This window comes from Sturnira hondurensis, unplaced genomic scaffold (assembly GCF_014824575.4).
Source record: "Sturnira hondurensis isolate 20B ecotype Veracruz unplaced genomic scaffold, ASM1482457v3 Scaffold0003693, whole genome shotgun sequence".
NCBI classification, from domain to species: Eukaryota; Metazoa; Chordata; class Mammalia; order Chiroptera; family Phyllostomidae; genus Sturnira; species Sturnira hondurensis.
Genome location: NW_028076324.1, coordinates 6,554,429 through 6,578,118, shown reverse-complemented (window position 1 = coordinate 6,578,118; position 23,690 = coordinate 6,554,429). Strand labels below are relative to the sequence as shown.

Genomic DNA, 23,690 nt, shown 5'->3' with positions numbered 1-23,690 from the left:
CTTCATGCTGGGACCTAGAACTTACATACACAAATATAAAACTGGCGCACAATTTTCATAAAATAATACTTCCATTGTTGCCTGTGATTACTTTGACATTTTGTTTTCTACTCTATTCCATTAAAAAAATTAAAGTCGGGTGGCACCCACTAAGTTATTTCACAATGTAGTGAATCACAACTCATGGTTTGAGAGACGCTGTCCTAGGAAACACACCCTCGTCTGGGAGTGTCAGCGCCCAGTGCGGTGTGGCAGCTAAGAACTCACACTCACGAACACTGCTAGGATAGAGTCCTCATTCTCTCACTTGTCACCTGTGTGGCCATGGGCAAGGTACTGGGCCTTTTCAAACCTCGGTTTTCTTGTCTTCAGTATGGGAGAGTGACAGCACCTTCCTTGTGGGGTTGTTGTGGAGATTAAGTCAGATACATATATATATATATATATATATATATATATATATCATCAGACAAGTCATAGGTGTGTATATGTGTGTATTTCCAGACAATTGCCAGGCATATAGTAAGTGCTTCCTAAGTGTCAGCTGCCATTATCATTCATCATAATTTTCATCATCATCTTTGACCCCTCCTGTTATCCCATCCTAAAATGAAACTAAGCTACAGGACCACTGGTGGGGCAAAAACAGTGGTATTTGTGAATCTATTCAAAACTGCAGTGTCTGGGGCGAGGTGGGGAGGTGCCCTGGGACCAGCCCACACAGGCTGCCTCCCTCCGGGTTCCTCTCTGCAGGGGGGGGAGGAGGGGCCTCCTTTACCAGCCATGGTGGGCGTTCTGGGCGAGGTGACTGATGGGTCTTCAGCGACCCCCTCTGCTTCTCACTAACATTTTATTTCCTCCCTGACTTTGGCGTCCACCTACGATCCCACGTGAGGGATCAAGTGAGGAGAACTTCCTGATTACCGTGCACCTGGGCAGCCACATTAGACAGAAAGACAGATTGGACTTTTTTTCTCATCAATCCAGTGCAGGGGATCCAATAAGGGACAGCCCATGAGGAGGAGGAGGAGGAGGAGGAGGAGGGGGGAGGGATCGGGGAGGGAGAAGGGCAAGGGAAGGAGCAGCACACTTTTTGGCTATGCCAAAGGCTGGTGTGTTTCGACCCACCTCACCATCTCGGGAACTCTGATGGTCAAAGTGAGGACCAAAAGGGGCCTCTGCCCCCTGGTGGGCGGGAGCCAAATTCATGAACATTCTCTCAATCACCCAAAGGAGCTGTTCAGGAAATAAAGAACCGGAGACTTGGAATAAATGTTTCATTGGTCATGATGATCAAAAGATGACATGAACACACACACTCAGACCTCACCCCACGGGTGCAGGGCTGAAGCCACACCTCTGGGCCCCCCACCCCCTCGCTGGGCTTCTCCGGCCACACTCCGCAGCCACTGCCCCATCCAGGACTCTGTCCTTCACTCGGACGTCTGCTCCATTTTCAACTTCTCTCAACACGGTGCCTGGACGCCCACAGTCAAGAAAAGTCGAGGACTTGACCTGAGTCTGCGGTGGGCAGGGTTGCAATGTCCATGAGTCCTTCTCCATCTCCCTCTCCCCGCTTCTCTCTGCGCCCCTGCCCCACCCCATCATTGTTCCCCGGAAACAAATAGGATGGCTTCACTGGTCAATTCTTTACATGTACAAACACCAAAAGCAGAGGGAACACCCCTGGCCACCCCCCTCCCCCCAGTCCCCAGTGCTGCGAGAGCAGCCAGTGGTGGGTGAGGCTGCCTCGGGAACTGCAGAGCTGCTGCAGCTGTCCAGCTGTTCTGGAAACTTCTTTGGCCTCTGGGCTTTACCTAGAGGCCTCTTCCTTCAGCTCCTTGTTTTTCCGCACCTCTTCTGCGTGCTTGTCCTGGGAAGGAAGGGAGGGAAAAGGGCAGGTCACATCTGGGGGATAAGGGGAGGGACAAGAGAGCCCAAAGAATGGCCATCACCGGAAGTGAAGAGCAGGGTCTTAAAGAGTCCTGAGAAGGGACAGAAGGAGGCAGGTGAGTGTGTCTGCTGACGTGGCCCCAGGGGGCTTGCTGACTGGGGCCGACCTCCCAGGGGGCCCACCTCACAGTGGCCGCAGTGACTGCAATGCCCGCCGGCCTCTCCGTCCCTCACCTGGCCATCCTGGGGTTTGCCATGAGTATGCTGCTTGGCTTACACAAGGAGCCACTCAGTGCAGCGGCCAGAGGAGCAGGCAGAGCAGGCAGGCCCCACTGCAGGTGTCCCCCCAACACGCGTGGGACCTGACCGCCACTTCGATCCCTGTCTGTCTCCTTATGAGAGTCGTCCAATCCGCCTTGGTAAGAAATGAAGGCTCTCAAAGTACAAACGGATGGAAGAATTTTTGGAAAGGTTGTCCAACCCCCAAAGGTGAGCTTCCTTACAGCGTATTGAGAGAACCCTCTTCTGCTTCACGGCGTCGTCAAGCCAGATGATGGGATCTGACTTCAAAGGCCCATCAGCTGTGTGACCGTGACCAACTTTCCTCACTGATCAGGCCTCAGTTCTCCGGTCTTTAAAGAGCGGGGCATGCGTGGGAAGCTGGTCTGCTTCTAGGAGCCTGCAGTTCTAGTGCCCACCTCTCAGGCTTCTCATTACAGCTCACTCATTGCGTGGAGATCCAGGTCCTCCATCGGGCGACTTCCCCATGGCAGCGAGCGTGACTTGCGCCTTTTTTTGTATGTCCCAGCTCCTCCTCAGGCACCTTGCACATGCTAGGTGCTCGATAAATATTGTGGCTACAGGACCCTAGCATCCATCAGATATCATCACATCCAGATATCAAGAATCAGCCCTGAGCAGGCACCTGGAGGCAGTCCAGGTCCCCAGGATATACCACCTTAAACCATTCGTCTGTCCCTGCAGAGGTCCTAGACCTTTCCCTGGTCCTGGGGAACGTATGGGGAGTGGTGCATCTAAGGCAGTGGTTCTCAACCTTGCCACATGTACCGCCATGACCTAGGATGCTTGTTAACTTGCAGGCCCTCAGCCCCATCCCCAGACAGACAGCACGAGTAGGTCTAGGGATCCACGTATACGGGATCCACGTATCTGTAGTGTGAAACCTGATACCATGTGACTCTGGTGCAGGTGGTCCGTGACCCACACAGGTACTGACACAGGCCTCATGGAAGGTGTCCCTGGCCTGAGCCAGGGCAGAAACCACATACCCATCTCCTGCTTCATTGGTGGGTGAACAGAGGCCAAGATCCCAGAGAACCGAGGCCCACTGGAATGTCTGCTCCAACAGCTTGTTTCTCTGAGTTATACCCGACCTCCAAAGCTGTTAGCCCAGAGCCTGGGCCTTCCCAATCTCTCAGAATCTACCTCCACACCCAGCTAAGCTCACTGGGCAGAGCCCTGTGTTTCTGGACTCCTTGGCCCGCGGTGTTCTCCTCTCTAACTAAAGGCCAGCAGGACAACCGGGGCCTGGCTTCCCTGAAACAAGCTGTTGAAAGAGCCTCCTGGACATGTAATCAAAGAACTGTGTTCTAGTTCCAGCTCCACTGCTTAGCGGCTGTGTGACCCTGGGCAGGTCGTCTGACCTTCTCTGACACGGTTTCCTCATCGGTGCAATGAGGACAACACCTGCCCTTCTTACCACATGGACTGGTTGTGCAGGTAGGGTTGGGGGCAGGCAGAAGTTTTGGGCCCTCTTCCAAATACTGTGTCATGCCCTGGACTCGATGACTTCCCCTGGGTTTGGTCTGGGAGCCCATGCCCCATCCTAGCCCAATCCCAGACTTTCTCCTGTAAGAGCTTGCTCCCAGCTGTTCCTCAACACCTGGGGAGGCCTGACATTAGACAAGGTCACTTCCCTCTTGTGTGGTACTTGGCGGAGGCCTCGCTGCCCCCAGAAGGATGAGTAAAACTGTGGAGGGGCGGTACATGCTGGCCAGCTGCAGGGACTATGCGACATTCAGGTCCCCTATCTTTCTAGCAGCTGTTGTGAAGGGCCTGTGACTCTAGGTCGATGGGCAGGAAGGAGCGGGGACCACGCTGCTCACCATGGGACGAGGCCACCGATCGGGTCCAGGGAGTCACCGCGCAGCAGGCGGCTCCTGGAAATAAAACACAGAGCTAGAGCTCTCCCAGGAGCTGCAGGAGAAACTGGGGCAGCCTCGAGACTCAGGAAACGAGGCCAGCATGTCCTCAGCAGAACGCACTGATATTCTGCTCACACGTGGGACCAACCCCAGCCTCTCATGCTTCTCACATTTAGGTGACACCATTTGGTTTATTGATGAAAGGCAGCATGTTGGAAAGACCCGTGACTGCCTCGGTCCATATCAAGAGAGGTGGAAAGAATCACGTTTCCTGCTTAGTGGGCAGCTCCGGTCATCACGCCCTTGGCTCAGAGCCGAGAGCTCAAGTCAGCATCTTTCATTGAGTCAGGTCGGTCCATTCAAGGATGAAGCCAGGAGTGTACAGCTGCCTGCTCATCCCTCCTCCCTTGCACTAGGTGGGTGTCCTCTAGATGGCGAGGGGTCTAATCTCTGGGAGACAATGGGCATTTCGACTGTGTAGCTGTGCAGCGCTCCCCCAAGGAATTCCAAGCTCAGTGTGCGTTTCTTGCCTGTGGCTTCCTCAATCATCCCTTGGAGCTCATTGAGGACCCAGCCTAACAGAAATATCCCCATTCCTGCCTGAGGCTGCTTGCTCCCTGGAACCATACACAGGTTCGTCATACTTGCCATGGGAAGGAGGAGAGCATCCAGGAGTCTCCTTTCCGATTCCACACGACTTACCTTCTCTTGCAGCCGTTCCAACATAGCGGCGAGGTGGGCCTCTCGGTTCTCCTTATTGGACTCCATCTTCTGAGCCAGTTTTTCTTTAGCCATCTTGATGAAGTTGTTGTTTTCCTCAATGGCTTTTTGGATCACTTCCCGCTCGTGTTCCCGCTTCTCTGCCAGGTGCTTCAGGAGCTCAGCTTCCTGGTACTAGGGACGGACAGAAGGAGAAAGAGACCCTTGAAGGCCGGCGTGCTGGGGATATCTCCATCATCATTACTTAAAGCTCCACACCCAGGTCAGATGACTCCCTGAGCCTCGTGCTCGCCTGTTGGCAGGAAGCAGAGTGTCTCCTGGATTCTCCCACTGTACCCTCGGTACTCTTTTCCCCATGCCCATCACTTGCTCACTCACTCACAGACACTAAATGACCATATACTACGTTCCAGGCTCTACTCTAGAAACGTGGGAAAGAGAAAAGGCCATGAGAGGTCAGACATGCAAAAACAACTCGACCCCAGGCAGCACGTGACATCTGCCTTCAGAGGTCGAGGGGAGGAGCCATAGGAGCTCCAGGAAGGAGGAAGTTATTTTCTACTTGAGAGATGAAGGAAAACTTACACAAAAATGACATCAGAGTCGGGCCACAGAATCGATAGGAAATACAGCAGGCACGCCGTGGGGCGAAGTGCACCACATCATGACCTTCTTGCCCCTCCCAAATCAAGGAGCTCCCCCCTGTTTTTTTACTTGCCAAGTTTTCCCCTAAATCCTTAGTGTTTGTCAGTGTCTTACTCTTGTCGCTGTGAATATAAGGCTACCCCTTGGGTGTCTAACGCAGTGCCTTGTCCCCCTGACCAAACTGTAAGCTCCTGTAGACCAGCGCCTTGTCCTTTGTTCCTCTCAGCAAAGCCTCCCTCTGCCCCGAATATGGGAAGAGCTGCCGAAATATTTTTAGGTTGGTGGGGACTCGACCCCAGCTCAGAGCCAACACCTCCCACTCCCCCCCTCCCCCCCACCCCCGTCTCCTCGAGCTCCTTCGCCTCCTGCTGAGGTGGAGGGTAGGGAGGACAGCGCTTACCTTCCTCCGCTCTTCAGCTGCTTCTAGCTTCTTCTGTATCTCTTCCAGCGATGGGTCTCTCCGCCTGGGTAGGGAGGCGTTGAACTCGGGCACCCCGTCAAAGGAGGGCGGCTTCAGGATGACCTCAAAGGACTGGCCCGAGGTGCGTTTGTTCAGTTCGATAACTTCCATGTCAGAAATGACACACCAGTTCAGGTCCACCGTGTCTGCTGCAGACAGAAGACCAGGGGCTGCTCACCCCCTGAAGGCTGCATGGGCCCCCATAAAGCATACACACATGCACTTGTATGTGGGGGCCTGGGTGCCCACGGCAAACCAGTGACCGGGGTCTGGTCCTGTCTCCAGCATGGCGCCTAAGTTCAAAGGGCACTGATGGGGCCAGAGGAGTTGGTAGCCACAGTGAGACCTCAGGCTCCAAATGGAAGGTCCCCGGCTGTGTGATCTCTAACAAGGGCTGTAGCAACTGCCTTTGCTTCTGCCACAAGGCTCCTGCCATGGTTGAGCTCTTGCTCAGGGCGTCATCTCTGGTGGCCACCGTGGCGCTTACCCACCGCCCGCCACCCACCCGCTCCTCCACTCCTCGTCCCACTACCAGTCTGACGGCTCAGCCTGCGGACGCCTCTCCCCCTCTCCCTCCTACCCTGCTCTCTTCTTTCTCTCCAGTCAGCACTGTCTTTCCGCTGGCTTTCATCTTTTCTCCTACACTGTCTCCCACACCAGCCTAAACAACAGAAAAAAACAATCTCAGGTGACCCAAACACCCCCATCTCTCATTTCCAGACCAAACCCATCCCTTCCTTTTAACCCTCAGGAAATTCAGAGGCGACCTATGCCGTGACCGCTCCCAGACAGGATGTGGCTGTCTGGTGCTCCAGGCCAGCGTCCTGGGACACGGCGTCCTGGGGGCTGTCAGCACAGCTAGGCTATCACGGAGCCCCCTGAGTGGCTGCAGGTGACAGTCCTCTTCCCAGCTCTGCACTCTCTCAGACCGTTTTCTGCCCTACCCGGAGGGGACTTGGGGACCATGGATTCTATGATTCACACCTGTCTTGCTTCCTCTCTGGTCTACGTGGCCCTGAGGGCGCTGTCTCCGCTTCCCCTCTGCACCCTCCACAGCATCATTTGTCAAGTGAACGAATGAAAGCTGAGATCTAGAGGCCAGGGTCTGCGCCAGACCTTCAGCTGCTGTCTGCGCCCCCAGGCCCAGCCCCACGCCTGCCTTCACACGGGCCCCAGGCCCCCGGAGGCAGCTGTGGTGTCAGCTGTGGTGATGTTACGGGCTCTGGGAAAGGGCAGGGGAGGCGGGGAAGAGAGGGAAACCGGGTGGGGTGCTGTCCTCGTGGACACAAGCCACAGAAACCCTCAACCCATTTCTTTCCCAACTGCGGCCCTCTCTTACCTTCGTATTTATAGGCTGACTTGTTGAGGGGATCGGCCAGGAAACAGGAGCAAAACAATGACACCAGTGGGAGCTCCTTCATCTTCTCTTTGTAGGCTGTGGAAACACCCAGCGGGTGAAGATGGTCACCCTCTCCTAGACTCAGAGCCGGCATCCAGGTGAGTGTGGATGCTCAAGCGGCCGGGGGTCCCCGGGCTCTGCAGAGGCACCCAGACCAACCCCTTGGCTGGGGATCCAGCCCCTTGTGCCCTAGAGGGCCCTGTTTAGGATTCCTGCGTGGGAGCCAGACTTTATCCTGTCCACCGACGAGACCCCGAGCCTCCCACAGATGACCCCATCTGCTCCCTGCCGCGTCGTCTCCCTTCCTCCTGCCACGAGCAAAATGCTCTCAGGTGAAGACCGAGAGCACCAATGTTGATGACCAACCTAGCCACGTACCCTGGCCCAAGCCCTCTGTCTCCCACTCGTGAGGGATTCTCCTTTTTTTTTTTTTTTTTGCTCCAGGCAGTGTTTTCCTGGAAATCCTGGAGGCAAAGAAGTAGGTAAAGCAGCTCACCCCTATTCCTCTGCTCTTGGCCCTCAGTGGTGGCCAGGTCCGGCTGTAAGCCTTTCCTCCCTTCCCAGCCCAGGGGTCACGGCCAGAGGGGCTGCATCCATGACAGCTAGAGTGGTGCCCCCATCCCTGTGTAGTCTCTCTGTGTCTGGGGGCGTTTGAAAACCAGAGCCCACTCCCCCTGGTGTGGCACACGCTCTGGGCACCCCTCCTGTCCCCCCGCCCTGGGACCCATGGGCCTGGTTCTAAGCCCAGGCACGCTCAGGCTCTCTCAGCTAATGCCCAGTGCGATGCCTGGGCACTCTCTTCCTCCTTTCCTTTTACAAATTGAAAACATAGTTGACTGCGAAGACAATACATGTGCATCGTAAACACTTTTTGAAACACATACACAGAAGAGCCACGGGAAGCAGAGCTTGCCTGTGACCCCACGCGCTGTCCGGAAGTAACTTCTTTCAACCCTGGGCACAACTCTTTCATCTTTGTCTGTGCGCACAAAAGCACATCCGTGTGAATACAGAGACAGGCTGTGCCACAGTGCCCCCATCACATAGATAGTTTTGCACCTACCAGCGAGAGTCATGTTTTCTGGAATGTGAGAGCTGAATCTGACCACAAGTCACAGAGTAGGTCTGTCACCAGCTCAGGACGCTGTTACAAATCTGAGAAAAAGAGAGTGTGTTACCATTGACAGGATATTTGGCTGAGGAAAGTCTTCATTAAAGCAGGGAGGGGACCCCAGGAGGTGCCCCATCCGCTCCCACCTCCAGGCCCTCTGCACGCCGACTTTCCCTTTCACAAATTCCGTCCACCTCGTCCACATCACCAGGGTCAAGTTCAATTTCCAGACACTCATGATGGCTTCGGAAATGGTTTCCCAGCCCCCTGAGTATGCAGAAGTGTGTTTCCCTAAACCACAGGGATCAAGGTGTGTTCATCTGTCTCCTTGAGCCACTCGCTGGCCTGGCCCAGAGCAAAGGTTAGGGTGAGAGACAAATCCTGAATCAGAATTACCTGGGAGACACTCACAAGATGACTGTTGCGAATTTCTTCTTAAACCCACACAGAGCTTTCCAGGGCTCCATTCTGATATGGGTGAGAAAGAATTGGCCAGAAAATGCCAAAATGCCTCCCCAGGCGCCCTCTCACTCCCTCCCCCGAGAAAGCACACTGCTCATCCCTCCTTGACCTCACTTAAGACAACTCCAGGCTACCAGAAGAACACACCTTATTAAGAAATAATGTCCTTCAACAGTGGTTAGTGCGGAGACGGTAAGCGGCGCACAGGCTTACTGTGGGAGCGGAGAAGGAACTCCATGCCCTGCACGAGGCCCGGAGAGCCAGGCAAAGACCTCTGGTGTTAGCAGCGCACAGCAGAGCCTTAACTGGTGAGTCAGAATCGGTCGGGAGACAGGGAGGGCGTGCTGCCTAGAACAGCCCACTCAGAGGGCCCAGGAGGCTTGGTCTCCAGAGATCTCTGGAGGGTTGATGAAGGACCCGGAAGTGCGAAGGAGAATGGGGTGGTGAAACAGGAGAGGCAGGGAGGGAGCGGACTGGGGAGTGTCTGGGGACAGCAGGTGACAGGGCTGTGCTGAAGACGACTGTTGCATGGAGTGAGAAATAACCAACAGCGGCTGGGCATCGTGGGGACCACTTGTCCCCTGGCCACTGTGATGGTTAACTTCTGGTCCACTAGACTGGGCTAAGGGATGTCCACATCGCCGGTAAACATCGTTTCTGGGCATGTCTGTGAGGATGTCTGAAAGAAATGAGCATTTGAATCGAGAGACAGAGTAAAGATGGCCCTTGTCAGTGAAGGCAAGCCTCATCTAACCCCTTGAGGGCCTGCATAGAACAAAAAGGTGGCGAAGGGGTGAATTTGCTCCCTTGCTAGAGGAGGGTGGCATGGGCCCACAGCTTCCCCGCCGGCACCCTCACAAGACAGAAGAACCCTGAGACCGACTTAGAACCCTCTCCTCCCTGAATGAAGCGATTTGCCTCTGGGGGTCAGGGTCTGCCCCGACTGGGGATGGGCAGGGAGCAGATGGGCGCAGTGGGCTCAGCTCCAGCTTCAGGGCTTGACCAGAGAGGAGTCAAACACGGACTTCATCTCCTCACTAGCTGTCACTAGTCACTCCTCACACACGTCCAATCTTGTTTTCCCCACCTTAATTCTTCACAGAATTGTGCAGATTAGAGGAGAAAAGCATAGGCACAGCACCCAGCAAAAACGAGGTGCATGATAAGTGCCAGTTTCCCGTCCTGCGCCTTTCCCAGCAGCGCGGTCACCCAGTGCTGCGCCTGCTGCAGTCATTACCTCTGGTTCCCACCACCCTATGAGGACTGTCACCCCCATTTGCAGATGAAGAAATGGAGGCACAGCGGCTTTCTGTGGCTGGAAAGTGAGAGAATGGAGCTTTGAAGCCAGGTCAGCTGGCCGCAGCGTCTCCGTGTGCCCCGCCTGTCCCAGTGCAGCACAATGAGTCTCTCTGCTTGAAGTCAAGCTGCTCCCGACAGTGCCAGTGGGTCCCTGAACAGGGAGGCGGGCCTGAGTGCCTGGATGCCACGTCCCTGGCCATGGGCCTCCTCTCTACACCGCCTCTGCTCGTGACCCGCCTACTGTGAAGGCAACTGGTGGAGTGAGGGAGCCCTTGCCAGGAGAGTGAGCAGCCTCGGACTTGACCCTGGGTGATGGATCAGAAGTGGGGGCCCAAAGAGATGAAGCGAGGACAGAGAAGGACACCCTGAGAAAGAAGGGGGACTGAGTTGGGCTTTTTGTACAGGGGCAGGTACCTGGAGTCAGAGAGCATTCCCACCCCCACCTGCACCCCTGGCTGTGAGCTGAGAACAGGCATTAAGACCTTGCGCTTGTGAAGCACGTTGCAGGTCACAGGTTCTGTCACCCTGGCCATCCCAGGTGACCTTTGCACCAGGCTAGGCCAGGCTGACAATGCAGGCATCATCAACTGAACTTTCAAATGGAGAATCTGAGGCCAGGAGAAGGTATGGCTTAGGCTAAGGTCGCACAGCCAGTTGGAGGCAGAGCTGGTTCTAAGATCCAGGTCTTCTGACCTGTTAACCCCTCCTTGGGGGACGTGGCGGGGCTGGAGGTGGACTGCTCATTCCTCTGAGGTGCTGGGGGCTCAGGAAAAGCCAGTCTGGCCTAAGGGCATGATTTAATTATGTATTATATTTAATCATGTTTGTATTATTATATATATCTATACACCGCATAGATGGCATATATTATACCACATATATAATGCCATATATATGTATACACACATATATATACTTTCTACATTTCTATGATGATACTGCTCTCAGAATTTTAGGAGCAGGCGGAACCAGGTAGAGGACTCAGGGCAGAGAGGCAGAGAAGGAGGGACCAGGGCAGGGGACAGGAGCTCCCTGCAGATGGACAGACCGCTCTGTCTGCTCGTGGCTGAGGGGTTTGTGGCCGAGAGCCCTCAGTGTCACAGGGTTGGAATCTGCAGTTAAAAATGTGTGTTTGTAAAGCATCTACTCTGTGACAGATGCATTCCCTTTAATTTTCATGACAACCTGGTGGCAGAGGAATCGCTGTCCCTGTCCCACAGATGTGGGCGTGGAGGCCCAGGGAGGCCGTGATGTCTCTAAGATCGTCCGTGTAGTGGGCTGAGGGGTCCTCCAGTCACGCACAGCCAAGTCCTCTCTCCAGCAACTTGTAAATGTAACTTTATTTGGAAAGAGTCTTTGCAGATCTCATTAAGTTAAGGATTTCAAGATGAGCTCCTTCTCTATTATCTGGGTGGCACCTAAATCTAATGACAAGGGTCCTTGTAAGGGACACACGAAGGAGAGACGCCTGGGGAGAAGAGCTTGTGAAGACGGAAGCAGAGCCTGGAGAGATGAGCCAAGGAATGCCCGAGGCCACCAGAAACCACCAGGGTCTTCGGAGGGAGTGTGACCTTGATGTTGGACTTCTGGACGCCAGAACTGCGAGAGAATGAACGTCTATTGTTTTAAGCCACCAAGTTTGTGGCAGTTCGTTCCATCAGCCCTAGGAAGAGCCTAACACACTCAGGAAGTGTCACTCAGGAAGTGGCAGGGCCAGGTTCCCACCAATGATGTTTTTACTTATCTCGTCTACCAGTGTTTTCACCCGGTCTGCTGTTTTCCTCATGCGCATGTACCTATGGGGACACGGGACCCTTATAAATCTTTGTGCCAATAGTCACGTCTTTTCTATTGCACTCAATACCCAAAGGATGTTGCTGCCTATGGAACATTCTGAGAAAGGATATAAGGGGCCGTGAGGAGGGCATGGCTCTTTGGAAGGACCCAGCGATGCAAAGGGGCCCTAAGCCATTGGCTGGTGGCGGCCACAGCAGGGAGCCTGACTTTACCCCTAGTTCACCTGTGGCGCTGGTGTTGGGTAGGGCTGGTCACACCGCCTCCCCAGCACTAAGCCTGGCTGTGAGATTCCAGCTGGCCCTGTGGGTTGGATCTGGACTGAAGGCACACCACCTGGAAGATCCAGTGATGTCAACCTCTGGCTGGGAGGCCCCTTAGAACAGCTCTTAGGCCTCTGTTCACTGGTCTTGGACACTGACCACCCAGGCCATTCTCCTGGGCATGTCCAGTCAGATCTAGGGCCCACCAAGCAGTGGTAGTCCTATGGGCCAGGGCCGTACAAGCTTCTCACGGAGCCGTGGGATCTGTGAAACGGCTTGCAGGTCTGGGTCATACTTTCATGCCTGTAACTCCTGCAATGCAGTGGGGCCGCCAGGTCTGTCCTGGGGGCAGTTGGGGTGCTGTTGCCCAAGAGCAGACTGAACGGAATGCCAGGAATTCCAGCAGGTAAGACCGAGAGAGGTAAGAGATAATGGAGGCCAGATTAGGCCCCAGGCTCGGAGGTCAGGCCCATCAGTGGGAGATTCTAGGAAGGGCATCAGACATCAGAGCACCAGGAGGCAAAACCCCATGCGGAGGCAAACCCCTGGCCCTCCCAGAGGCTCCTTGCTGTGCTTTCTGTGAAGGCAGAGGCCGATCGTAGGCCTTCTGCAGCCCCCAAGGGTGCCTGCAAACTGACGGAAAGCATTCAACGGGAGCAGGGATCAAAGGGGCCCCCACCTCAGTGTGGATGTGTCACGATGACTCGGGTGGTAACTACAGAACCCTGTCTCCCGCCCAGTGCTCCCTCCCAAGCAGTTCTGATGGACACAGACAAGAGGCAGGGCCCCCCTGGGCTGTCAGTTATGATCCAGCATAGCAGCTGGTGAGAGCGACTCAAGCTTCGGATGTGCAAGGTGGGAGGGTGATGGGGTTATTATGCAACTTAGTTTCTGCAATGCTTCTAATCTTGCTATGGCTTTGGAACTTGACCGTGTGACAGCCGTGTGACTGAGTTTCATGAGGGCGAGGGGGGCCCATTGGGCTGCATGCAGGGTGCGCTGGGGCTGATTGCTAGAACAGGAAGGGGAAGATCAGAGATCTCCAGACCAGGGAAAGAGTTTGTGCTTTATCTTCTACTCTGCGGGAAGCCACTGACATCTTTTGAAGAAGGGGAGGGGACAGGGTGATGCCGATAGCAGCAGTAACAATGGCCACCATTTCTTGAGCACCTGATTTGTACCAGGAAAACCACAGACGTTATCACAGTTTATTCTCCGAGGTTCTTTTGTGATGAGGAGATGGATGCTCAGCAGAGCCAAGTTCATTGCACCACATCCTACGGGGAGTAAGGGGCAGAGCTGGGATTTTCATTCTGAAGCCTGGCTCTGTCTTTAGGTTATATACTACTGGTGCACGAAGATTCATCTGGCAGCACGACCTTTGGGGAAAGATGAGGAGGGGAAGGCTAGAGGCTAAGACTGGGCGGGAAGCATCGAGGACCTGCCTAGAACGAGTTAAACCCTGGATTGTTGGCAACCCACCCTTTCCTGTCTGAAAACTGATACATTACCCCCAGCTGCAGCATCTAAGAGTTTGTATGGAAAGGCAAGTCATCACACACTTTCCCCCCTGATGGATTGAACCATTAGCATATTGGTAAAATAATTAGTGATAGCCCCACCAGGCAGAGATCCGGGCCATCAGGAGGTAAGACGCAGAATGAGTAAGTGTTGAGCAGGGGTGAGGGTGGCTGATAGCGAAGGTCTAGAATCAGGCTGTTGACTGGAGAGGGGTCTCCTGGACCCCCCAGCTTCCCCCAGCACGTCGGAATGTCCCAGGTGGAGAGACCTGGCAATCACCAGCCAGCGGTTCTCAGCAGGGGGTAGCCTCACTCCCAGGAACTCCGTGGGACTTTTCGATGGTCACTAGACTGGGGGTGGTACTTGGAGGCATTTAGTGGGCAGGGGCCAGGCAGATTAAGTCTCCTTCATTGCATGCAACAATCCCATACAACATACAACTGTCCCTTCTGAGGTGCCAGTGCCCTTCTCCTGGGGACCAAAGATCCTGAGGTTGCACTGAGTTAGTGGCAGAGGCAGGACCGGAGTCCAAGCCTCTGGACCACAGTGTTAAGACCCTCCCCTTCCTGCCAACCCCCTCTCTCCCATGGACCAGGATGCAAGTGATCAGCCCACACAGGGGCCACCAGAGCCACAATACGAAGATGGGGATGCATAAGGGACATCATAGCAGATAGACTCATTCACATGACCAGAAATGGTGACCCACACTCCCAGGCTCTTTGTAATGCGGTCAGTGACCAGCAGCTGGCAGAGAAGAGCAACCAGTTATCAGAAACCAAATGGCCATTGATTAGGTACACGCCTGACATTCTAAGGTGTCTCTGATGGCCCACACAGCCAGAGTGAGCAAGCATTTTATTTGTCACCGCAAGGAATGCCTGGAGAATGCCATCAGGATGTGTCAATTCCCATGCGGACTGCTTCTGAGAGATAAGAACTTAATGCAAATCTAAGTGGTTTGAATAGATCGGTTTCTGGCAAGGGTGTCCAGAGACGGTACAGAGCTCTGCACAGAACCAGGGCGTGGCATCCGTGAGTTCTGACGGCCACACGGCTCTTCAGGTCCGTGCCAACGCTCAGTGTTTTAAAGGTCCTGTGGAAGTTACGTATTTCCCTGAAATCAGCGCACAAGCTACCGAACTGTTTTGGAGTCATATCATCTCGGTGCAGTAACCCTGGTTATTTCGCGCCGATCAGAGGCCCTGATTGGCAGCCTTATTTTATTTTGGTTAAAGCAAAAAAGAAGATGAATTTTTTTTTTTTTCGAGAATGTGGTTTTCATTTTTTCCACAATTATTGAATATTTAAGTCTGTGCCAAGCCCTCCGCCTGGTCCTAAAATACAACCACAGGGGTTTTTGGTGATGAACTGGGATGCAGAACCCTGCCTGGGTGGGGATTTGGAGCCTCTGGAAGGTTCCTGGGGGCCCTGGGGGCCTCCGGCAGATCTCCGGTTGTCACGTGGGTCAAGTTATAACGAGAGAGGTGTGGGTATTAGAGAGCACAGGGCAAGGAGGGCTAGTGAGACAAAGCAAGGGAAACCTGTTGAAGCGGAACAGCATGCGATTCATTGGTTTTGGCGACTGGTGTTTGTGTGACCGCCCGCCTCATGCTGGCTTCGAGGGGAAGAGACGCCAGCCAGTACCTAACAGGCTTAGCAATGTCGCTTCAGTTGTGCTGCTAGGAAATAAGGTGGCGCCACCTGTTGGCAAACAGAACTCTGGGGTCTGTGTTTATATTGGGAGGCAAGCCAGAGAAGGAAAATTAAGGCTAATCCACACAGTGATGGCACCTTCTGGGCTATTTTTATTTTGAGGCAATATATATGGAAGAAGCAACATATTAAAAATTAAGTTCAGGGGCACAGGTTCCATTCAGTGCCGTTGGATGCGGGGCAGGACTTTGAGATCTGGGCACTGCGTGGGGTCCCCGGGGGGGAGCACGGGTGGGATTGGCGTGTGGAACGGGCCGTGTGTTCTTACTCTACTCACAACTTTAGGAGTATTTTGCAGTATTTTACAGTTTACCAGGCACTTCCATATGAATAGGTATGCATTGTGCATTTTATATGCAATGTTTTAATTACAAACGTATTAACATCATATTTCAGACCATCTATGTGACAGAGAAAAAAATTCCTGGCATGTTGCTATTTTTTGCTATTAGCATTTCCATGTCCTTTTTTCCCTTGCGTCTGTTATCTGTAATCTGGGTATGTTTGTTTTATCATTTCTTTCTCCCCAGATCCTATGAAGTAGATACTTTTATATCAGTTCTACAGATAGTCAGTTCAGATAAGTAACTTGATTTGCCCAGAAGTTGTACAAGTAAAAAAATAATGAAGATGGGATTTGAACCTAAGTCTTCTCTCAAAGGCCAAGCTGTTTCTAATAAACTCCCATGGTGCTTCCTTGTCAAATCCAAGGCCAAGCATAAATGGAAGCGAGAGACATGGCTGCCTAGAGTATGAGGCTGAAGGGTACACAGAGTCTCATTTTCCCCAAATCGGCCTCTCACCCGTGGGGGGCCTGGCGCTTCACATTCTCACTGCTCAGCTCTCCCTCCACGCAGGCGTTGCCTCAGAAAGCCCCTGTCGAAACTTGCACACGCGACCTGCCAACTGTAATAAATGAAACCATCTTCTATCAGCAGAGCTCAGGCAATAGAACTGGTAGATATTTCTAGAAGTCAAGCTCTCTGCCCATAGACAGGAGGGGCCATGGAGGCTTCTGGCATTTTCATTTCCCACCTTTTTTCAGATGAGGAGACAGAGGGCCCAGGAGACCCAGTGCCTTAGCCAAGAATAAGTAGGAGTAATGGCCAGGGCTTGGGCCTGCACTGAGATGCACTAAGGGAGGCATCTTTTGCAATAAAACTCGTTTTCTTTGTTCTTTCATTCTCCAGTGCTTTGTAAGTTTTACATCTTGTTCTATCTTTAAGTTAATGTCATTTATACCTGTATTTCACTACATTGAGAATAAAAACAGTGTCTAATGATTTTCTTCATGTGACACGGTTTTGTCAGAACAATCTGGGTTTTCAGTTATGAATTACCATTACTGACTTATTTATTGAGAAACTACTGTAAGCACTGTGTGAGCCACTAGGAAGGAATACAATGGTGAATTTAACATACTTCCCAGCCTCATGATATCCGACAGTTGCATGCTGCTTTATAGATGTGTCGATTACAATTAGACCATGACTAATTTCTAGTGTTTTCCTTCTTTATGACCAGGATCAATATCCTCTTGGTACTAGAATTCTCTAATTTGATAAAAAATTGTGGATTAAACCAATCAGCTAGACTACATCTGGAGTAATTTGTTTCTAGGAAGGACTCATGAAAGGCTTGTTGAGTCCCCATGTGCCCTGTTTGGTGGCAGGTGCAGAAGACAGACAGACCTGTCCCAGTGAGTCCCCATGTGCCCTGTTTGGTGGCAGGTGCAGAAGACAGACAGACCTGTCCCAGTGTCGGTAGTCAAGGTGTGTGTGTGCTGTCTGCAGACAGCCTCTCCACTTGTTTCCACGAGCACAGGTCTGTCCCCAACCGCGGGGGCCAGCTCTGAGACCCTACTCAATGCCTGAAACTGTGGCTAGCGCCGAACTGTATATACTATGTTTCCCCCTGTATGTTCAAAATGAACGTGAAATGAAATATTACTTTTCACTTAGAAGAAGAACTTGACGGTTTCTTTGACACCCCTGCCTGCCAGCAACACCTGGTGCTTTGGGGCCATTGCTAAGCAAAATGAGGGCGACTTGGGCACCAGTTGGGGTGGCGGTTGGTTCATGACCGAGGTGGTCCTGAGTGACTAAGGGGTGGAGAGTGGGTGCAGCGCGGAGACGCTGGACCACCCGGGCAGGACAGAGCAGGACAGGGTGAGACTCCATCATGCTACTCAGAATGGCATGCCAATGAAAGTTTATAAATTGTTTATTTCTGGAATTTTCCATTCAGTATTTTCAGACTACTGCTGGCTGTGGGTAACTGAAACCGTGGAAAGTGAAACTGTGGACAAGGAGCGGAGATGGCTGTACTCGGTGTGAGGCTTGCTCTCTGCCTAGTCTGGGCTGCTGGGTACTGACACCCAGACGATCCACTGGAATTCGCTCACCCCTCTTCCCCACTGGGCCTTTCACCCTAGAGTCTGGGCTCAGAGCTTTTTTCTGGTTCACATTCCCTGATTTGTTCTCTGCACTCCCAGGTTGCCTGTGCCCTGTCACAAATTAGGCCAAGCACCCCACACTCCTGCCCTTTCTCATCTGTTCTGTGTTCCTGCGTCCCACCCCCCATCTCTGATGGCAGGACCCTAACTAAGCAAGAGGACACACAGTCGTCCGCTTTAATTGATAGAAAAGGCCAGTGAGCTTTGGTGGGAAAGATGGGGAGGCGGGGGTTAATGCACCTACATCCGTCTGTCTTTCTAGTGGGACTAAAAATGCAAAATAACCCAAAGTGCTTTTTACACTGGCAGGCGAGATTTTTTTGTCTTTACTCCTCCCCAAAGAAAAACTGAGAAAGTAACATTTTCCAGACTATCACATCTCTAAATATAGCCAATTCTAACTTTAAAGCACACTAAATTGTATAAGCCGAGAGAGGGAGAGGATTTGGTTCTTACAAATCTTATAGAAGTTACATTTAAAAAATTATAAGGCATTATAAAAATTACATTTTTCATATTTTATAATTTCCCCCTAATTTATACCCATCTGTAATAAAGTCTCATTTCTAACTACCCATGACTTTGAAATTTCTGGGAATTTAATGCCTCCAAATGGGGATCTCCAGATAAGTAGAAAATAATATAAAAATATCAAGGAGGCCTAGGGAGAAGATCTCAGGGGTCCAGGAAAAATTAAGCCTTCCTTTGGTTATGATCTTTATTTTTTAAGTATCCGATTATTTTTTCCCTTTTTTTAAATGAATTTACCTCATTATTTATTTATTTATTTATTTAAGATTTTATTTATTGACTTATTTATCTTTAGAAGGGAAGGAGAGGGAGAGAAACATCAATGTATGGTTGCCTTTTGTGCGTCCCCTGCTGGGAGTTGGCCTGCAGGGAACTGGCCTGCAACCAGGGCATGTGCCCTGACTGGGAATCGAACTGCGATCCTCTGGTTCACAGGCCCGCACTCAATCCACTGAGCTACACCAGCCAGGGCCCGATTATTTAAAATCAAGACTATAGAAGATCTGACTTTCCTTGCCCTTTCTATGTGTTTGGGCTAATGAAGACGCTCTCTCCCCTCCCCCCTCCTTCTTCCCCTGGTTCCTCCTGGTTCCTCCACATGTGCTGCTGTTTTAAACCTCAGCTGCCCCACTTCTGTCCCAGAGGGCGAATGTGGTTCCAATGGCCTGGTCGCCTGCTCAGCTGAGAGAAGGCAGCCAACCTCACATGGCTCTTGGATTTCTTTTTTTTAAAGATTTTATTTATTTTAGAAAAGGGGAGGGAGGGAGAGAGAGAGGGAAAGAAACATTGATGTGTGATTGATACATCAATAGATTGATTGCCTCTCTCATATCCCAACTGGGGACCTGGCCTACAAACCCGGGCATGTGCTCTGACTGGGAATCGAACTGGCGACCTTTGGATTTGCAGGCCGATGCTCAATCCACTGTGCCATGCCAGCCAGGGCAGCTCTTGGATTTCTTTTATGGAGCCACACAAAATCTAGACATTAAGCAAAAATGCAAGACACTCCCACTAACCCGCCACCAATAGTGTGTCTGCTCAACAGTCTGGTATCTCAGGAGACAGGACTTCCCTGTCTTTCACGGAGGCTTAGAACAAAGTATCTCCCTAAAGGGATGTAACTTTTTCCACTTGGTTTTGCCTCTGGGCACTTATTTTGTACCTGGTCATAGGGACACATATGAACAAGACAGTTCTCTGTGCAAGAAGTGAAGTCTACAGCATGGGTGGACCTCGAGGACATTATGCCTAGGGAAAAAACGCAGTCACAAAAGACAACTACTGTGTGATTCCCCTCACGTGACAGAGTGTGGAGTGATGGTGGCCATGGACAGGGCCAGGGGGTGACCAGGCACTGTTTAAGGGGGACGAAGTCTCAGTCCGGGAGATGGAAGCGCTGTGAAGACGGGTTTTGCTGGTGGTACACAGGAGCAGGAGTGTGCCTGAGGCCCTGTGCCGCACGCTTAAAGGTGAGTGAAATGGGACACTTGACATTATGTGTATTTTACAACCATTAAAAATGAAAAAAAAATTTTAAAAGAACTTTATAGTCTAGTAAGAGTTATCCACAGGCTTACAGTCTTATAGTTAGAAAAAAGGAATCACAGGTTTCTCAAACCTTTTCCTTCCTGGGGTCCATAGCAAAGTTCAATGTCATATAGGGTGGTCCAGCATGTGCATGGCATGCTGCGGATATATATGCATGTGTATATTATATACACACACACACATAGTCATCAATATACTCATGTATGTAAAGACAGACACATCAAGTTTGTATAACTGAAATATAAGCATAAATATATATATAAATAAGTATAAGCATTTATATATAAATATTTAAGCATAAATATTTACTCTTACTATATGGAAACATTATTTACTCTACTATATGGAATATATTCTGACTCTTTTTACACTCTTTTATCTTATTGTATTAAAAGAAATACCAGTTACAATCCACAAATGATTTTATAATCCAGTAATGGATCTCAATTTACAGTTCGAAAAACATTAATTTAGACCAGTCTCTAACACAATGAAGAAATCTCCTTTGCAGCCATCCTGCTGGTGGTAATCCCACATCTACTTGAATGCCTTTTGTGATGGGGAACTCACTCCCTACAAAGCTCTAGGGTGAATCCATCTAGCAATTGAAGATTTTCACCCACTCCAAATCTGTCCCAGAAAGGCTCCGACCTGCTGACAGGTGCTCAGGTGCTGGTGATGGCAAGTGAGCTTCAGGGAGGGGTGGAGGCATAGTTAAGAGAGCAAGATGGGGGTTTGGGACGAGTGGAGGAGAGGGAGGTTTGCTGGCCCTAGAGGACAGAGCAGGGTGTCTGAGAGACTGGAGCTCCTCTGATTAGACCTTTGCTTCTGCCTCCTTACTGCTTGCTCGGGCACTGTGGTTATTTCCTCACCTGACAGATGATCTCATTCCCCCAGCACCCTGACTCCCTGCCTGTGGGAGGGGTTTCCTCCCCCTAGAGGGGGCCTCTGCCTCAGTAGAGACAGATCACCCCGCCTTCCATTTCCAGCTCCCGTCCTCCCTGCAGGACTTCAGCAGACCACCCTGTACACCCCTCCTGCTATTCTCTTGGTCTGGAAACACAGGGCATCCACGCCCCGGTGTTCAGACAAGGGCTGCCTGTGTGTTTCTGAGCCCCCCAATGGAATCTGGAGACCTGCCCCATTTCAGGACAATGGGACTCCTCCACACCTGACTGTCTTACTGGGAGGAATTAAACAAAGACAGCACCGCCACGTGGGGGGAGCTGGCCACTGGGTATCAAATCCCTGGGCCCTGCATTAGAAAAGGACAGCACCTAAACTCCAGGCGAGGGTGGTGGGCTGAGCGAACAGGGGCCCGGCAGCCACCAGCAGGGACCAGGGCGTGGCAGAGTGCAGCTTCGCAGCCAGCCACCCTGCCCAGGTAGGATCCAGTTTGACCTCAGGGTGGGGCGGGGCAAGGAGGAGGTGGTGATCTCATTGTATCCTTAGGACCAACAGAAAAAAGTAACTCAGTGCAGATAGAGGAGAAAGAAATGAATGATACAAAAGGGAAGGGAGAGGAGAATAGCTGGGACTGAGAAAGGAAATGTAAAACACAGGGCAGCTTCTGGCTTGAAAGGGGTCTGGGGGTCAGAGCCAGCTCCAGGGAAGCTGGACTCTGAGCAAAACCTTTCTCCCCAGCAACAAACATTTTTATGCAGGAAAAAAAGTCACCATGGGCAACTGACCCAGGCAATTCCCGCCCATCGGCTCTCTCCAGAGCTCTGGAATGGAAGGAACGCCTACAGCCCACCCTCACCCCTCTGCCAAGGCCACTCTTTTCTCCTCACCCAGTTTCCCCCAGGATTCGACAAAGTTTAATTGATTGAGCAAAACCGAAAGGCAATACAATGGGTGCCAGGCCCCTCGCTGCCTCTCCTCCCTGCAGCTGCTGGTTTACTTTTTCTTTTATCTGAAAAGCCTCAAATAATTTACATTTTATTTCTACTTACCTGCAGTCCAGTTAGAAGCGAGCTGCTCCCTTCCTCACTCCCTCAATTAGTGGTACCCTGGGCTTCTCTCCACATCAGCACCACTGCTCAGCTCTCGCCATGACATCACCTTTGAGCTCTGTGATTGGCTAACAGTGGGTTGCTTGGCAATTGGACAGTCTTCTCTGGCGGAGCAGGGATTGCCTGAGTGAGTAACTCTTAGCAGGCCAGGGAGTGGAAGATGATGTCAGACAAACAGCCTGCTTTTCCTGCTGCCTGTGGAGCCGGAGGACCACAGGGTGAGGGTGGGGATGAAGAAAGAAAGAGGGAGTGGTAGGGGAAGGTGGGGATGAAGGCACAGCTTGCAAGCAGTGAGCGAGAGAACCTGGAGAGGGGGATTGATGAATGATCTCCAGAATTGTTAGCTCTTTCAGATCTGGGGGTGGGAGAGTATGGGATCTAGAGGAGAAATCAGAAATCACAGATGAATCCTAAAAATAGCTTCCCGGAGGGCTTGGCGCCTGTTTCCAGCTCTGTCAGCCGGGATGGTGGGTTTGGACAGTGACTCAGAAGGCAAGGAGGGGCTGCAGGTAGCCCAGACCCCGGAGAGGGGAAGGTGCAGCATGGGGGTCCCAGCAGAGCAGGGCTTCCCTCTCAGCACCTGGCTGTGGTGTTGGCCGCCCCTGTGCTGTGGCTGCCTGACAGGCGCTGGTGGGTTCTCAGCGCCCAGCCAGCCCACGTGGGCCTTCTGCGCCTGGTCTTCCTGGTCAGGACTGAAGCTGAGGGTCAGGCTAACCTGGGGGCTCCTAAAGGAGGAGGAACCCTGTGGAGAGACAGAGGGTCATCCCAGGCGGCCTCTTCAGTTCCCTCGGGGAATGGGGGCAGGGAGCCTCTGATGTAACCTTCTCAGAGCGCTCTCCGAGCCAGGCAGCTGGAGGTGGCAGGGGGAGGCGGTTGAGGGGAGACAGCCTGCGGAGAGAGAGCCCCCCTTCTCCAGGACGCCTCTCCCTCCGAGCCTCCCTGGGCGTGTCCTCTTTCCCGCGCTCTCTGGGCAGGAACCGCGCCCCACCCAGCCTGGCCTCGCCCCCTTTTTTCTGGGGTAGGGGATTTTTTTTGTAGTAAAATATACATAACATAAAAATGGTTATTTGAATCATTCCCACATGTACAATTCAGGGGCGTTAAGTACATTTACACTGCTGTGCTTCCATCACCCCCATCCACCTCCAGCGCTTCTTTATCTTCCCAGACGAAGCCTGCAGCCATTAAACACTCGCTCCCCATTCGTCCTCCCCACACCCCCCACCCCGACCTCTAATCTACTTTCTGTCTCAGTGAGTTTGCCTATTCTAGCAAACTCATTACCTCACTATTACCTCATGTAAGTGGAATCCTAGGGTGTTTGATCTTTTGTTTCTGGCTTATCTCACTGAGCATCCTGTCCTCAGGGCTCATCCGTATTGTTTGTAGCCTGTGTCAGACTTTTGTGGCTTTGCCCTTTTCCAGGAGGGTTTGTTCAAGTGGGACCAATTTCATGGACCCTCACCCTCTACCACCACGCCCGACTGAGTACGCATGATGAGAAAGGGTACCTCGAATTCAGCCCAGGGTTTTCATTTATGTGTTTAAACTACGAGAGCACAGATGAGCATTTGCATGCTGCAGGCCAGGCATGAACGTGTGCTGCGGGGTCACTACTGGTGGCTGGGGAACTGGGAGGCGCGCAGGCCCTGGCACTGGCCCTGGTCTGCACCCCACACCTGGGACCCAC

The 23,690-nt window shown here is 52.1% G+C and overlaps 1 protein-coding gene across 4 annotated transcripts; it reads right to left on the bottom strand.

Annotated features, from left to right (window-relative positions):
• Positions 1–1,269: 1,269 nt before the first annotated feature.
• Positions 1,270–22,177, bottom strand: STMN4 (stathmin 4). Of its 4 annotated transcripts, XM_037042253.1 has the most exons (8): positions 21,941–22,177; positions 8,346–8,437; positions 7,223–7,318; positions 6,464–6,544; positions 5,824–6,032; positions 4,761–4,952; positions 4,020–4,073; positions 1,801–1,873 (listed from the first exon to the last, which is right to left on the bottom strand). In XM_037042253.1, exons 2-7 carry the CDS (start codon positions 8,356–8,358, stop codon positions 4,053–4,055), a joined length of 612 nt encoding a protein of 203 aa, XP_036898148.1. In that variant the 5' UTR covers positions 8,359–8,437; positions 21,941–22,177; the 3' UTR covers positions 1,801–1,873; positions 4,020–4,052. The 4 variants fall into 4 exon arrangements, with proteins under 4 accessions (XP_036898147.1, XP_036898149.1, XP_036898148.1 ...); XM_037042252.1 differs by lacking the exon at positions 4,020–4,073 and having other exon boundaries at positions 1,270–1,873; positions 21,941–22,165; XM_037042255.1 differs by lacking the exon at positions 6,464–6,544 and having other exon boundaries at positions 21,941–22,160.
• Between the last annotated feature and the right edge of the window lie 1,513 nt (positions 22,178–23,690).